This window comes from Nicotiana tomentosiformis, chromosome 6 (assembly GCF_000390325.3).
Source record: "Nicotiana tomentosiformis chromosome 6, ASM39032v3, whole genome shotgun sequence".
Classification (NCBI taxonomy): Eukaryota; Viridiplantae; Streptophyta; class Magnoliopsida; order Solanales; family Solanaceae; genus Nicotiana; species Nicotiana tomentosiformis.
This window is the reverse complement of record NC_090817.1, coordinates 148,491,348-148,507,780: the sequence shown is the minus strand read 5'-3', so window position 1 is coordinate 148,507,780 and position 16,433 is coordinate 148,491,348. Positions and strand designations below refer to the sequence as shown.

The following is a 16,433-nucleotide window of genomic DNA, read 5'->3' as shown; positions in this document are numbered from 1 at the left end:
GGTGAGCAAGGCTCACGCTTCGACACTTCAGTTTATCTATTTCATCTTAGATAAGATTAGGAATGAAGATATTATGAACAAGATGGATGTGGCCCCAGTAGAGGACACGATGGGGGAAGCGATTAGATGGTTCGAGCATGTGAAGAGGAGAATCACATAGTGTGAGTGGTTGGCCTTGGGGGGTCTACGGAGAGGTAGAGGTACGCCAAAGAAGTATTGGAGAGAGGTGATTAGGTAGGACTTGGCGTTGTTTCACCTTACCGCAGACACGACCCTTGATAAGAGGTATGGAGGTCGACAAATAGGATAAAAGATTAGTAGCTAATCGTACGTCTTCCTTGTCCTTACAAGTAATATCAGTATTAGACTTGTATTTTCGTATTTTCAGATTTCTATCACTATTTGTTGGTTCTTTTGCTTCAGTTATCTTGTTATTTTGCTGGTGTTACTGCTTGTTGCTACTGCTTCTTCTTTTTTATTTTTTCTTGAGCCGAGGGTCTATCGGAAATAATATCTCTACCTTCTCAAGGTAGGGTTAAGGTTTGCGTACACATTACCTTCCCCATAGCTCCCTAGTGGAGTTACACTGGGTTCGTTGTTTTTGCTGTATATCATAACTTTTTGCTGTAGATGGATCGCGTAAAAGAAAGATTTATGCTGTCAGCAAGCAGAATCAAAAATTTGCCCAGTTATCTCCAAGTTATACCTATAACGTATGATGGACAAGCTAGTGTATCCACTTTCAAAGCTACACTCAAGAAACAAGGAAGCAGCTTAACTCAACACAGAGATTAAACTAGGAATTATATAGTCAATGATCGCAAAACATCACAATGCCAAAAGAAGAAGAAAGAAAAGGGCTATACACTCTTATTCACACGTTCAATACAGCATCAAGAAACTGAATGATGTCTTCTCCTCTGAAAAGGAAACCGACTTTCTGAATTTGCTTTTCCCACTACTGTCTTTGAATCCTTTATTTGGAATATTGCATTGAGCTTACTCAATTTCTTGGTAAATGACTTGAATAACTTATTGGCAGGATGTGGTTTTACTAGCTCCTGTTTCATAGACACATGATCTTTTTCTAAATCTGTAAGCCTCATTCTCATTCTTGTTACCTCAAGCTTCAATTCTCTATTTTCTCTCCTCACTGATGCATAATTATCTCTCGGAGAAATGCATCCGCTTCCTACTCCACTGCCTGAACGATGAGGAAACTGACTGTTCATTGACCCAAAGAATAACTGGTTTTGTCCCCCATTCATTGCATTTCTCAGTCTGATTTGTTCAAAATACAGCACTTGAACTGCCATTTGTACAGGTAACCGCTCGTTTTGTGCAGCATGACTGCAGCCTTCTTGTGATAGTTTCTGGCAATCAATAGTTTTGCAGAGTTTATACCGTTCTGAGTCCTTTATGTTCGGATGAACCTGCGATAAAAATTTCATGTATCTCGTTCAAACACACTAACACGTGAAAATGTTCATTAAGCCTGCAGAACTGTGGACATGTGTCACTTCATTCTTATAAAGGAATAACAAGTTAATTTCACGTATCATCACTGAACTTTATCCAATATAACTGTAAACAGAACTATTTTTTGTCACAACATTAAAGCAATTTAACATCACCTAGTATAACAGTAAAGTCGTATTAAAGCTTACCTTGAGGAAAATATCTACAGCTCGATACAGTCCATCATCAACTAAACGGGCATGGTCTGGAAGTAACTCCGCCAGTGCTGTAAACTTTAATGGTGTTAGATTTGAATCTAGTGCAACTTCTGTGAGATAATTGTCCAGTAATTTTGAAACCTTAAGAATTGAGCTTTGCTTGGGAGATCCAGGGCTGTCAAAGTCAAAAACCATTCCGCATTCATCTCTTAGTTGGTTATCTTCTACATCATCCTCATCCAAATTTAAGAAAATGGAAAATATCCTTAAGATTGAATCAGTGTCATACAAAGGGCTATGGTTGTTTCCATTCCCATTTCCAGGTATGAGAATATCCTCAAGAATCGCTTGATGTAGTTGTAGACCAATGCGCCTTTCTAGATCAGATCTACAAGAAGTAGATGCTGATGCTACTATTGCAGATTTTAACAAGCTCGAAAGAAAGGCTATTGGGACTGTACTTCTCCTCGACGGTGTTGGTAGCAAGCTAACTATTGTTTCAACGGTGACCCTTTGTTTCTTTTGTAGATCCAAATCCAAGAAACTTCCTTTAACCAAACGAGGATCCTTAACAATGAGTCCCTGAAGAGAATTTTGGGCATAGTTAATCAAGATTCTACTTATAATATCTTGTTTAAGACCTTTCATTTTAAATGCAGATAAAACCCTCTGAAACAATTCCAGGTTCAGCACAATTAGTGATTTGCCCCACCAGTCCGACGCTGTCTCTATATCAAGGCTTTTAATAGGTTTGAATGGGAAATTATGCTCCAATTTCAAAAAACCAGATGTAAGTTGCTCTTTACAAGCATTATTTGCAATAGCATTGATTAACCTACTTGTGAGTTTGACTTCTTCTGATATTGGTAGTAGTTTCTCACAGCTGTGAAGAACAGACACTGAGTTGGATATGTTTGGGAATACTGTGTCCTTTAAGAAAACTTCGGTTCGTATTTCCAGGTTTTTATCGGAGATGTCTTCTGTCATTTCCAGGAAACTGGCTGCACATCTTAGCATTGCAACATTTGATATGGTAATCTCAATGTTCGCTCCATAACAGAACTTCGCAGCGAGTTCAAATGCTTCAGATCCACCTGGAAGACCAGGAAGATTCAGTCTTGACATCTTTGAATCTTTTGCCTCAAGCAGCAGCTTTCTTATCCTTCCACTTCGAGATACTAAAGGGAACTGCAAAAAGAGTCTATATGCATTATAAACGCGTCCAAGTGGTTTATTTTTCCTTCTTTTTTGTATGGATTTTCCTATTGAAAAAGGGCCGGACCACAAGGGTCTATTGTATGCAGACTTACCCTGCATTTCTGCAAGAGGCCATTTTTACGACTCGAACCCGTGGTTACGTGGAAACAACTTTACCAGTAGTTACGCCAAAGTTCCCCTTTAATTTCATCTAGACAAGGCGGCAATTATGTGGATCGACAACTTATACAACTAAACTTATTATCCTTTCCAAGCTACTTGTAGACTAACCATTAGTTAGCATGACTGTTGCTTTTGCTAGACTTGAGTAGCTCAATAACTTATGAAGGGAATCAGTAGATCAAAAATAGAGGAGAAAAGCAAATTTTGGTACTACATTATTCATACCTTGTGAAGGGCAAAACTAGCAGCTCCTACATCTATTGTAAGATCACTAGAAACATCAGATATTGGCCTGCCACAGTAAATTTGGTCAATATTAAAAAGCTGTTGAAGAGAAAAGTTGTAACTAAGAGAAATCATGGTATAGCACAATATCGTCTTAATAACAACAAACGACAAACCTAGTGTATTCCCATAAGTGGGGTCTGGGGAGGGTAGTGTGTGCGCAGACCTTACCCCTACCTTATAAAGATAGAGAGGTTGTTTTCGATAGCACAATATCGTCTTAATAAGAAGAAAAAAATTGATAATCAACTTGTTCACTAGAAGTGCAAGTTACATGTCAAAAATAAAAGACGAGAATTATTTTAGAGCCGATCTGAAAGTTATCTAGATACTAGCAGATGAAAATTTGAAGCTACAAACAACATAGACATAAGGTAGACAAGCTGAAAGTTAAACTAAGCTACAATACCATTAGTATTCTGCTTTAAGAGTCAATTTAGCGAGTGGTATATCATCTTCTGGTTCATTCTTTGAAATCTATCCCTATTTAGTCTAACAGCTAATTATATGACTCATATCTACTTGCTTGGGGCCCTCATAAGGTAGACAAGCTGAAAATTATTGACATAACTATAGCTGTCCACACCATATGTAGAAACAAGAAAACGATCAGCCTGGGGCGGAGGCAAAGTGTGGGCTGCGAGTTCGGCCGAACCCAGTAGCTATTGTTCAAATCATGTATTTGTCTTAAGAAATTTATTGAATATGTACAACTTATTAATTTAGAATCCAGTAACTTAAAAGGAGTACAATCTCAATCCCATAAGGTTCAAATCTTGACTCTGCCTCTGCTAGAGGATGCAGATTTTGGTCTATAGGTTCAACCAAACATTCTCGACATATAGCATAGGCATACATGTGTGTGTGTGTGAGAAAAACAACTAAAATTTTAACAAATGTTAAATTCTGAACCCATATTAATTTCAAAATCTGGAAAGTGGTTTAATGCACCTTGTCACCTACTTAATAAAATCGAATTTTTTGGTGGTTTAGTTATAAGCAATACTAATATTGGGAAATATCCAAATATGGTGAGAACTAATTAAGTCATTAGGAGAAAGAAGATACCATTCAGTAAGATGGGCTCTAGACCTCTTCACAGATATGTTTGTCTTCAGTTCAGCAACTGTAACTACTCCCATCTTCTCAGCAAAACAAACAAAGCCTTACACTTCAGCTTCAGCCTGCAAATTCCACTGTATTAAATTCTTTGTGCCAATCAGTCCTTAAAATTAATAATATGTTTTGATCAATAGCTATTCATTGTAACAGCACATCAAAGTCTTAAACTAAGCTTAACTTTATTTGCTGGCATTTTATCTCTCTATCTCTCCCCTTCTCTCGGTAAGTGCTTTTTGTGTCAAATAAGGAACAAAAGGCCAGAGAGCAGGTCCTCTTGAGTAAGGAGAAAGTCTCATCAACCCATACAAAGCCATTAGGATTAAAATTAAACACTAAAGGTGTATTTTAATCATGATAGCAAGCCCTGCTTATTTTTCAGGTTGCTAAAGTTAATGATAGTATTAAAAAACTTAACGTTAATTATAAATAAATGTCTAAAGTACATTTAAGTTAGTAGTAATTAGTTAAGTCAAAAGATATATTAATCCTCTTAATGCTATTTGACGGTGGAAAAGTGGCGGAGACTTTTTCACCATGTTTTGGTTTTTTATCAAGGATGTTGGACTTCATTTGTGACAAAACTCAAGACTGTTTAGTAATGTGGCAGAAAAGTTGTTTAAATGTGAAACAAGTTTACAACAACAACGCCTTAGTCTCAAACAAACAAGTTGGAGTCGACTTATGAAGATTCAATAGACAGGTTTTATTTTATAATGGCTGCTAGTCTATCACAACCCTCCTCTTTTATACTTGTTTGAGATCGACAACGTGAGCAAGCTCGCACATGCAAAGTTAAATGTGATACAGTACAAGTTTAGCTCAATTTAATTTCCCGATTTAATAGTCTTTGTTAACTGAAAAAAACTTAGAATTTAGAAGATGATGTTTCAGGTGACTAACTGGACCATTGCTAGCATGCACGCGTAATTTTAATGAGTGCAAACGTTGTTGTCCTTTGCTGATGACATAATCGCCTTAGTGATTTACACAATTCATCAAATCATGAGAAGCTTTCATTTTTATCTTTGAGCCACACAAACTCCTTTTTTTGCCACTAGATATAGGTCAAGGGCTTATGTTGCCTTTAATCATGTCACTAATAAGGTAATTATTGGTTTAAAAAAATCTCTATGACAAGTGTCACTTAATAATTTATCGCAAGTTAAACTATATTGATAGTGTATTATCTCATGGTAGATCTAGAGTTTCCTCACTTGGTTCATCTGAACCGGGTACTTTCAACACGGAACCAAAATTTATGTGTAATAAACTAAAATTGCATCAAATGGTAAGTCTGAAACTATAATTTTAAAAATACAATGAATTCAATGCTACGAAAATTGCATCAAATGGTAAGTCTGAAACTATAATTTTAAAAATACAATGAATTCAATGCTACGAACTTTGAAGGTTGAACCCATAAAGTTTAAATCTTGAATCCGTTTTTGTGTTATCTAGTGCATCATAGTATTGGGATTAAACATGGAGTTGTCCAACTCAGTATTGCTCCAAAGTAGAAGTGTTATGGGGGCAATGATTGAAATGGCCCAAATTAAATGCCAAATTCTTATTTGTAGCTGGCAATGGCTGTTGTGGTTGCGTGGTTGGGATCATAATGGGATCTGCAAACAGTATAGATTTGAGGAATTGCAAAGTGGCTCTTTTTCTTTTTCTTTTTCTGAAGCTGTTACTTTGACAATAAAAATGTACTTACAGATTGCAGGCTTTCTCCCAACAGAAAACAAAAGATTAATCTTAAAGAAACAGTCGTATTTTTATGAATAACTAATCTGAACTATGCTGTCTCTGCCATTGAAAACAAAAGGGTGCTTACTTACATAATCTACATAGCTTTTTCTATTGTCATCTCAAATGCCTTTCCTTTAAAGTCTCACGCACCACCAACACATCTTAACATTAACCTATAATAACTACTCCCATAACTTCTTAGTTTAACTGATCCACAATCAATAGTAATCAAAGAATTTTAGTAATATATTTGATGTCTTATAAAAAGTTAATTCCATTTGCACCTGGAGCAATACTAATTCTTCAAACTCCAAGTATATTTTCCGCACAACTGATGCTGTCCTTGTTGTAGCTTGTTCGCATGAAAAATTTCCGTTCTTGCACTTAAAAATGAGTAAAACTTGCATATGATAGTGAAAGATTTTACAAAATATGCCCTTCGTTCTTGCTCTTTCATTGAAGGGTTGGTAAGATTTTGGACCTTAGAGCATCTCCAAGGCTGCTGCATTTCTCCAAAATGTAATCAGTTTTTGCCAAAATGTGGCTCCAATGCTTCCCATTTTTTGCTGCAAAATGGAGATCTTCATTACTATTCCTCCTTACTTTATTATTATTTTTATTATTTAACTCTTTTAATTTATCTCTTTATATATATCTAATTATGTTTATATAATATCTTTATAATATTAATTTTACATCTTAACTTTGGCGTATAATTTTGATAAATTAATTTTCGTGCATTTATTATTTTTATGTAAAACTGTAAGTTAATTGTATTACAAGTTATAATTGTACAAAAAATAATCATCTCAAAAAATGAATGGTGCAAATATAAAATATTAGATGTTGCTAAAATTAAAAAGTAAAAATTGAAAATACATTAAATTAAAATACATAAAAATTGAAACTACGGTAAATAGCATAATAACTTAGTAGGGACTTATATCGTTTCCAGATACACCAAAATCATTATAGTATTGAGTGAATGGGGCCGAGGATTGTTGTGATTGTGACTGTGAAAATTGTTGACTTCTTTTATACATTATTCGTTGTTGTTTTTGTCGCAAAAATTCACGACGAGTCGGATCGACAATAGAATCCACATCAATCATTAAAATTTTATTTTCTTCTTTCAATTCTTTTAGTCTTAGTTTTTCTTTTTGAACAGTCAAAACTTCTTTTTTAATCTCAGTTGCATTATTCATCGCCTCAACAATCCGATTATTTTCTGATTGGATTATCTTCATATAACCTTCGTCGATTTTTCTCTTCATTTTTGCTTTTTTCACCCCACTAGGCCATTGTGATGATGTGGAATCACGTCCAACAACCTCATTTAAATTTAGTGAAAATGATGATATGTTAGGAGATGATAGATAGAGTGAATCAGGGGTAGGATTCTCAGACTCCGATGATATATTAGCATAGCCTTGCTTTCTTAGTTTTTTTCTTCCAAGATCGCCATCGTTAAACTTCTCAAAATCCTTCATTATAGCCCACACATGATCAAATTAAAAACCCTTTTTGAAATTCGGATCTTGCATAAGTAAAGCTTTTGTTTGTGTAAGCTGCAATATTTAAAAAGATTAAGGAAAACAATAAGTAAATATATATATAAATAAAGTATAAGTAACTACAAAATAAATACTCACAATATCTTGCTCAGAAGCACCACTATGACGCAAATTTTCTACTTGACGTACACATCCATTTAATTCTTATTGCCTTATCAATCATTTACCATAATGTAGTATGTATTTAATTATCTTGTATCTCAATAATTTTATCTTTATTTGAATTATCCGTTAAAATATATAATCTATAATATTTGCTTACAAATTATATTATTTAAAAATTTATGGTATAAAATAACTTTATATTAAATTATATGCGATGAATATATAAAAAAAAAAGATAGAATTTCTTTAATAGAAATAAAAAAATAAATTTAAATAAAAAATAATAATATAATATTGAAGAGAGATAAGAATATAAAATGGAATATTATTTTTTGAAGTAAAAAATAGAGTAATGGTTAGAGTAACTATTCTCCATTTTGGAGGAGAAAATGGAGGCCAGGGTTAGAGATGTGCTAGTGAAGAAGAGCAAGAGCAGCCAATAGGGATCTGAAACGATATATTTGACATGAAAAGGTTCAGAAGATTTAAATAGCTGGACCCACCAAAAAGGCTTGTTGCTGCAATGATGTGTACACAAAAGATGAAACCCCACAAACATAAAATTTTAACAAATTCAAAAGAAACAACTCGATAATGCTCTTTATTTTCGTCTCTTTGGTGCATGTGAGATACTTAAAATAAAAATTTGGCACATTTTCGATCGAAAAAATATCTATCAAGAGAAAAGAAAAATAAGAATTGATCGATGGAGTTATGAGAGTTGCTATACATTTCTTTAATTGTACCGTCAAATATCCGGCTCATACTCATGCACAAGAAGGATTAACAACTTTTAATACTTGGAAGGTAGAGGGTAGGAAAAAAACTCCGCTCATTCCTTTTAGTTTGCTCCAAGAAGGACTAGCACCTTCTAATACTTGGAAACTATTTATCATTAAACAACTTGTTTTATCTTTAATGATATGCTTTTGTAGTCATAGAAATGTCATGGCATATCTAAGACCACAATTTAAAACTGTAGGTGGCAGTACCAAAAATCTTTCTTAAAGTTTATACCTACCTGGCATGTTGAACAAATGAAAAAAAACATTCTCAAAATTATATCTAAGTTACGGCCATAAGATATGGGAAAACTTGTGAAAACACCTTACAATGAAGTGAATAGTTCTTGTTATTTGAAATTTATTCTTCATAAAGGAAACTGGCGAGGCCATGAACAGGTTAAGATATTATGTCCACATTAAACCATTTAGTATCCAGGGAAAGTATTGCACATCTAGAAACACCAAAGCATAGAATTTACAAAAAGATGCGGCATTTAAATGACATGACAATCAGGAACATCAGGAAATAATAGTGCACGGCTGAAATATATACTGCAAGGAATTCAAGTGCCACCAACTTCTGAAAAAGGTGGTGATATTCTAACTGCACAAGTTGCCTACTCAGGCAAGGTCAAAAACATTCTCTGCTATTGTCCTTAGCTAATAATCAAAACCCAGCTGTACTCACACTTCAATAGTGCCAAGAGCATTCAATATCACCCAGGTATCAGCTTGTTGCCTCAGGCCAAGTACTTGAACAAGTTTGGGTTCTCTTTGTCCCTTTCCAAGTAGTCCCGGGTGATAAGATCTTCAATCCGCTTTTTGATTGCTTTGAAATCAGGCTACACACAAGTTTTATAATTTTAGGATAGGCACAATAGAAAATTCAACAATTAGAATACACGAACAAACAACTCTCTCCAACTAGAGCCCATATCTATATTTCAGGATAAAACTATTTGGGAGGCGGAAAAGACACTTGCAAAGAGAATATGATAAGATATTGGCAATCTTGGGTTACAAATTTTACACCTCAAAGCACAGAATTACCAGAACTCCACATAACCTACTATATATATATACCTCATAGTTTTGAGGCGGTCGAACATGCCGGCACTAAAGAAAATACACACATATATAACAAACTAGAGGTCATGGACAAAATGACAATTTCAGTAATTCCTTCGTAGACATCCTTCCCAGACAACTTGGGGGTGGGTGGGTGGGGGAGGCGATTATATGCTTATTTTCCCTCAAAACGGTCACTCCATTTTGGACTGAAATAACCCTCTTTTCACTTAACATTTTGATGAAGGGAGTGTTTAAAAAAAAGGATAGCAGGTCACAGAGAAGTCAACATCCTCCTGTTGCCCCTCTCTGTCATATTAGTAGGTAAGAAACGGACAATAACAGGGGGAAAAAAGGTACAGAAAAAAAAATCTAATAAAGAAACTGAAAGATTTCATTCTCGCAGCCTATATTAGATGGCCAGTCGAGCAACAGTCTCACTATAATGCAACCTTCAAAAGTCAACCATGCACCACAAATGCAAAACTAAGAGGGTAAATTGTACTTTATAAATCTTTCCCGATATTTTTTTGAATAGTCAGAACTAGGAGCACACAACAAGTGATAACAGTTGGAGATATTCGATCAGCAAACTGATCCCTAGGACATTGATAACTTGTTAAAACAAAATGAAAACAAATTTTAAGCAACACGCAATTAGATAGCAAGCAAGAAAAAATGGAATGTCCAATGTGGAGCAACAGTCGTCCATTTTCAAATTGAAGGTCATGGTCACCATTTAGGCAGGCCAAAATTATGTTTCTTTCCTAAATGGAATACCTAACCTGAGGAAATCCAAAAGATGAAGTGGCATACCTTAAACATGCGGCTCAATTGCTCAACACACTCGGACACGAGCTGCGAATGGGGAAGCACCTTCCGGCTCTTCATTATGCGCACAATACAAGCATCAATTGCATAACGTCTGTCCTTGTCAACATCCTCGACCACTTTTTTCCTTTCATCTACAGGAGGCAAAGGGATCTGGATGGTACAATTAAGTCATTGAGAAAAAGTGTCCCAGGTGCACATATAGGGGAAGCATCATAGCAAAATATTAGTAGCGTTAAACAGTATCTATACCCTAATCCTCCTCATTCTGTCAGTAAACTTGGAGTTGAATTCAAAATGATCTGTTGACGAAACAGTTCTACTGGTAGGCTCTTTAGTCAGAATTTTATACTTAGCACATGACAGGGATTGAAGCAATCTGACTAAGTCATCGTCTGCCAAATTTAACTGACTTTTGATATCTGAGTAACTCAATCTATCCGAAGCATTAAACAGTAATAGAGCAGCAGCCTGAAAATGAGAACATTAATCAATAACAATATTTGGTATCTGACAGGGGTGCTGCAGCGGAACAATTTCACAAACTGATCACCTGGTAAGTTCCCACAATCAGCTCAATAGTTTTTGGTTCAAACTTGCCATTGATGTTACATGTACCCAATGAATAAATCCAGGTCAATTTCCTGTGTTTCGTTTTTGTCTGATAAAATTCCTTGAAGACTTCTACACACTTCACCTGAGATACCAACAGCAAAGAGTAAATCATAAGTAAAAACAAAACGAGAAAAATCAAATCAGCAGCAGCAATTGAATTATTATAGATCTCAAGAGAAGCAGATCTCACCATTTCCACGGGGAGACTCAGATCAGAAGATTTATAACTAGGCCAAAAGCCAGTTGTAAGAACTGTGACAGTCAAATCTATTCCAGGATTAGCTGCCGAGTTGTTGCTGAGATATTCCTGAAAGTGGTTCTGATTTTCTTTCGCTAATGTCAAGTCTGTCACCTGTTTTGTTATTGCAAACTATAAGTTTCAACAAGATATTTCTCAGGGGGGAGATAAAATTAGAAGTAATACACACTCCTCACCATTCCCTCCATCTTTGACGTAAACTGCCCACCACACTGCTGCTTTAACTTTGTTAAGATAAGCCTTTCATGGTCGTCATTGGCACTTTTATCAAAAAGCAATCGACGAGAAAGCTTCTTCCTATAAAATTATGAAGACAGCATATACATCCAATGGTTAAAGATGTAACAAGAAACTAGTTACTCAGCCAAAAAGAAAAAGCTAGATGTAGCTTCCAACCTGTAGAACTCAGCAAACAGGTCTTTGTCACTGATATATGCTAGAAGCTTTACCACCTACATAAAACATAAACGGTTATGATGCTATAATAATAGCTGAAAGATTGACAGACCACCAGAAAGTGAAGCAGGATGTTGGTTAGTGCTACCTTATCCAATGTTTCCTCAATAGCATCATCACTAAGTTTTTCACTCCCACCCTTCTTAAGGATATTATCACAATAAGAAGCAAGGAGCTCTGCACTAGAACAGCCAGCAACAACTTTGTTACAGAAGACCTCAAATGCCTCTTTTAGAGCCTATAGAAGTTCAAAGGTTAGACACATCAGAAATCATATCCCAAATTATTCAAGGTAAAAAGCATAACTCCACAACAACAGTTGGATATACCTTGTGAAAGAGAGAGTTATTTGCAAAACAGTTGGTCACATATGCCATATACTTGTCATGCAGCTCAATAACCTTCCTAACAAATACCTGAGGAAAGAGTGGGGTACACACGGTTGAACCATCTCTGTACTATTACATAAAAATTCAAATTAAGTAAAATTTCAGAGAAGTGGATTTACCTGCTCCTGTGAACCACTGGAACTTTCAGCCTGTAGAATTACATAAACATCAGTATTTCAAAATGCACTGGTAAAGAGTTACTACCAAAGGAAAAACAATAACTCGCAAATCATAAGAACAACATGTGGATAACAACTTCACATATATGTTTTTATTTCTGCTAATGCTTTTTAATCCATTCAAATTCCTTGTTTTCTACATTACTTGATTATTTTCAAAGATTGGGTTGCTTAAGCATACTCCTCTTCACCTTCGCCTGTTTTTTCCTACTTATAGGACTCCCTGCACACCTAAGATGAAACTTTTCTCTTATAGTTCTAGAAGCATGAAAGTTATTAAAATAAGAAAAATGGGCCAAAAACCATATTGTCAAGTGAATCACAACATGAATTTAGCCAACTGACCTTGTTACTTGCTGAGTCTTCGGCCTGTTGCACCAAGACCATGCCTTCAGCAGTGACATGCTGCAAAAATATGTACCATCACGAAGTGTTTAGACACCCAAAAACGAAAAGAAAAAACAAAGAAACTCAACGAAAACCGTTAGATTGCTCAACAGACATAGAAGACCAATACCTGCTTAAACATATTTGCAACTGGTTCCAACCCTTTAGGGATTCTGTGGAATAACCTATACATTCGAGATAAATCCTCTACCTGACATGAACAGAGAGTGTAGGAATAAGGGATAAAACAAAATAATCAAATAAGATGTCAAATACATACCAACTATCAGACACCTAATATGGAAGGAATTAACACCTTATCGTCTATAAGCAGAGCTCGGCATCCAGAATGCTCCTTCTCAAGCAATTGATTGGTATATACAACCAATAACTCATTTTGAACTTTCTGCAGCACAAGTTAAGTCTCAACTTTGGAGGATAGATACAACTAGAGGCACATTTAACATAACTCGTTTCAAAACTGAACAAACTTAGCGAAGTAAATATCAGGTAAAAGGGAAATCAGCATATAAAAGTTATCATGGCGAGGACAGCATGCATTTATAAATGAGAACCTTATAAGGCTTCTGAACCTTATTTAAGTACTGTAAATAACAATGTCATGGAGTAAGTAAATAGCTACTGCAACTTAACAAAAATCTGAAACTGTTTACTTTGAAGTTCTAAATGGCTTTCTCCAGAAGTTAAGGTGCCACAAAAATCCTTATATTTCAATTTTTCAAGTGCCTCATTAAATTCCAATACTGACCTCCAGAAGTTTTGCCTCGCTGCTAGAGTGTAAATAATGAGACACTCTATCCTTCTCTTTTTTCAAGCACTCTTCTGCCTGTTTTAGGAATAACAGGTATTAGAGTTCATTCTGGGATATGGACACAACCAACTTATGCACTAAATGGCATTGCAGATAGGCTTTTTACCTTCAACATATAATCTGGACAAGAATCTTCCACAATCCAGTTTGATGCTTTTCGAGAATAATATGCGGCAGTATCTTTAAGCATGGCATCTTCAAAGTCATTTTCGTAGTACTCCATCTCCCCCATTCCAATTTCGACAAATATACCAAGCACATTCTTCAATAAAGCTCTATCAATCTGCTCACCCTCACGTTCTTGATCAATCTGATAAAAAAGGACTGTCAATGAGACCCTTATTCTTGGTGTACAGTATCATACATAATTGTGTAAAATGAAGAAGGCATGACACTTGCCAGTGCTATAACTGCATCTCTTGCTTTACTTTTCAACTCCTGATAAACCTATTATCAACAATCACAAAAGTAAATACCATGAACAACAACGATATGAAGAGTATTTATCCCAGAAAAATTGAAACATGAAGAAGATAAGTCAACCAAATATCAGTATATCAAATAAAATTCCTAAAGACTAACCAAATCACGGAAGCACGTCAGACCAACTTCATTAAGTGCTGGGAGTGACCTTCGAGCAATAAAATACCGATCAAGATAATGGAAGAACCGTGAAAGCCATCTGACCATAAGTTTATGATTTGCCCATCTTTTTACAAGCTCCCTCAGCATAAACTCATCATGCTTCTCTCTCAAAGAAGACAGAACCTAAAAAAGAATACAAAAACAGATGAGAAACTTGAATAGGAAAAGCATAGCAATGAGAAAACTCGATGCTAAATCAAGAAGTATTTTACATGGATTTGCACCATTTCACTGTTTAGTAAAAAACATACCTCAACATGTGATGGTATATGAAGTATAAGTTACACTAAATAAATCACCACAATAATATAGTCCATATATACATCTTATTCATATATTTAAGAAATTCTGAATTTTGTGATAAAATTGACATGGCAACATTTAACACACTTAGAGCATTATAAAGTTAATAAACATGGTCCAGCACACTTACAGCATCAACTATACTTCAACCCTAATGAACCATGCAACACAACTTGGTACAGATAAGTCTTATAGCCAAAGGTTCTTACTGTAGAATTGATGTATTCTTCAAAAGCTTCCTTGTATTTCTCATATAGCTGCTGAGAGTAATCATGAGGCGGCTTCTGTGTACACATGTTATAGATAGTGCTATTCTTCAAATTAAGGATAATCCAAAAAGAAATACCAGCCAAAAGGATGAAAAGTTTAAAGCAGAAAACATGATTTAGAAAAGGAAAAGTAACTCTAAGCACAAAGAAAGTTATGGATACGTGTAGAGCATCATGTACTCTTCAGAACTAAATGAATCTGGACTCCCTTCTAAAATTATTTTTAATTTTGTGATTCCCTTCTGCATGAACTCCCATCCTTCCTCCAACTCAATAGTCTTCATCTGGTTCATCGTCATCTCTGATAACTCTTGTAACAACAATCTGCATATTGAGCAGTTGGAAAACCCCCCACATTAGTTTATCAAGAAAGAAAAAGCCACATTAACACGACAGTATATAACTAATTTGTAAAAGCCAATCCCAAGCCAAGCAATAATCTATTAAAAAATATAATTATTTAACTTTTAACCGGGAAAACAAAATAAAAACAAATATGATCACATGCTTCGCCAGCAATTACAACAATGATTCAAGCACAAAATAGTTGTGAACGGTTACGCCATAACTTGACTAGTTTTAGTCTGGACATTACAACAAGTATTACATTTATTTTATCACAACGAGTCCGAGCCCCTCACCCACCCACCCCCCACCCCCACAAACAAACAAAAAACAGCATAGGCTCGCATATCCCCTTCACCAATCATATGCAGCATTCGATGAAATCAAATATTTAGAAATATAGTCATAGATTTTCAGATATATTAATTCTTTTCTGCTTAAACAACAAATTAGTATATACCATCAGAAAGTCAAGCGATTATGGAAGCAAATAAAGAACGTGTAATATTGACATGTAAAAATCACTAAGGACAATGATTATATATCGAAAGCAGAAAAAAACATTAAATTACAATTCAATAAACTTAGTGTTTTATGTGAAATCATAGGACAAAAGAGTTAGGGTTAGGGTTTGGGTCAAAATTAGAGATAGACTGAAAGGAAAATACATAGAGTGCGATGAGAGAAAAAAAATATACAAGCGAGAGAATAACAGAAACATACAGTTTGAATCCGTCAGAGAAAGGGAAGACACGAGGAGATCGCTGCAGAGGAGCAAAGCTACGGCAGAGGAGAGCAAAGCCAAACTTGGAATAAAAGAAAAAGAGTTTTGAGGAAAAAGAAAGAGGGAGAGAGAGGACAATTTGAGGCAGAAATTGGATACTTATAATTTGAGTACATTTGTTGGTTTTTTATTCGGGCTTAGAAGATTTTGGGCCTGAGAGATAATCGGCCCTATATATGATTTCTCTTTATTATTTGTGTAGTTACAACTAGTAGTAAAAATTGCACGGGGCGCCTATTTGATCGCCCCATTTAATCTATACTTATTTTTTTTTTAAGTTTTAACCTATATCCTCTTTTTAAACAATTTCACACATCTTTCTCCTCTTTCTCCTCCTTCGTTTTCTTCTTCTCCTTCTCCTCCTTCTTCTTCTTCGGGTGACAATGATTTTATAT

At 35.2% G+C, this 16,433-nt stretch overlaps 2 protein-coding genes across 3 annotated transcripts; both read right to left on the bottom strand.

Annotated features, from left to right (window-relative positions):
• Positions 1 to 787: 787 nt before the first annotated feature.
• LOC104092154 (BTB/POZ domain-containing protein At1g03010-like) lies at positions 788 to 4,781 on the bottom strand. Of its 2 annotated transcripts, XM_070178039.1 has the most exons (5): positions 4,642 to 4,773; positions 4,410 to 4,525; positions 3,282 to 3,348; positions 1,668 to 2,864; positions 788 to 1,433 (listed from the first exon to the last, which is right to left on the bottom strand). In XM_070178039.1, exons 2-5 carry the CDS (start codon positions 4,481 to 4,483, stop codon positions 894 to 896), a joined length of 1,878 nt encoding a protein of 625 aa, XP_070034140.1. In that variant the 5' UTR covers positions 4,484 to 4,525; positions 4,642 to 4,773; the 3' UTR covers positions 788 to 893. The 2 variants fall into 2 exon arrangements, with proteins under 2 accessions (XP_070034140.1, XP_070034139.1); XM_070178038.1 differs by having other exon boundaries at positions 4,410 to 4,781.
• Positions 4,782 to 9,195: 4,414 nt separating this feature from the next.
• LOC104092155 (cullin-1-like) lies at positions 9,196 to 16,135 on the bottom strand. Its single transcript, XM_009597683.4, has 20 exons — positions 15,978 to 16,135; positions 15,072 to 15,233; positions 14,850 to 14,949; positions 14,275 to 14,460; positions 14,092 to 14,139; positions 13,799 to 14,002; positions 13,630 to 13,707; positions 13,177 to 13,266; positions 12,991 to 13,071; positions 12,819 to 12,878; positions 12,414 to 12,443; positions 12,235 to 12,321; positions 11,994 to 12,143; positions 11,846 to 11,901; positions 11,626 to 11,746; positions 11,381 to 11,542; positions 11,129 to 11,272; positions 10,828 to 11,046; positions 10,561 to 10,728; positions 9,196 to 9,518 (listed from the first exon to the last, which is right to left on the bottom strand). Exons 2-20 carry the CDS (start codon positions 15,206 to 15,208, stop codon positions 9,417 to 9,419), a joined length of 2,223 nt encoding a protein of 740 aa, XP_009595978.1. The 5' UTR covers positions 15,209 to 15,233; positions 15,978 to 16,135; the 3' UTR covers positions 9,196 to 9,416.
• Between the last annotated feature and the right edge of the window lie 298 nt (positions 16,136 to 16,433).

Excerpts from the sequence above, each read along its gene's own strand:
- LOC104092154 (XM_070178038.1), bottom strand. The coding sequence starts at position 4,483 with ATGGGAGTAGTTACAGTTGCTGAACTGAAGACAAACATATCTGTGAAG. Across the intron at positions 3,349-4,409 it reads AGAGCCCATCTTACTGAATG|GCCAATATCTGATGTTTCTA; the intron begins GTATCTTCTTTC and ends TTACTGTGGCAG. Across the intron at positions 1,434-1,667 it reads CTGTAGATATTTTCCTCAAG|GTTCATCCGAACATAAAGGA; the intron begins GTAAGCTTTAAT and ends TTTTTATCGCAG.
- LOC104092155 (XM_009597683.4), bottom strand. The coding sequence starts at position 15,208 with ATGACGATGAACCAGATGAAGACTATTGAGTTGGAGGAAGGATGGGAG. Across the intron at positions 14,140-14,274 it reads TGACGTGCTTCCGTGATTTG|GTTTATCAGGAGTTGAAAAG; the intron begins GTTAGTCTTTAG and ends TGTTGATAATAG. Across the intron at positions 11,047-11,128 it reads TGATTGTGGGAACTTACCAG|GCTGCTGCTCTATTACTGTT; the intron begins GTGATCAGTTTG and ends TCTCATTTTCAG.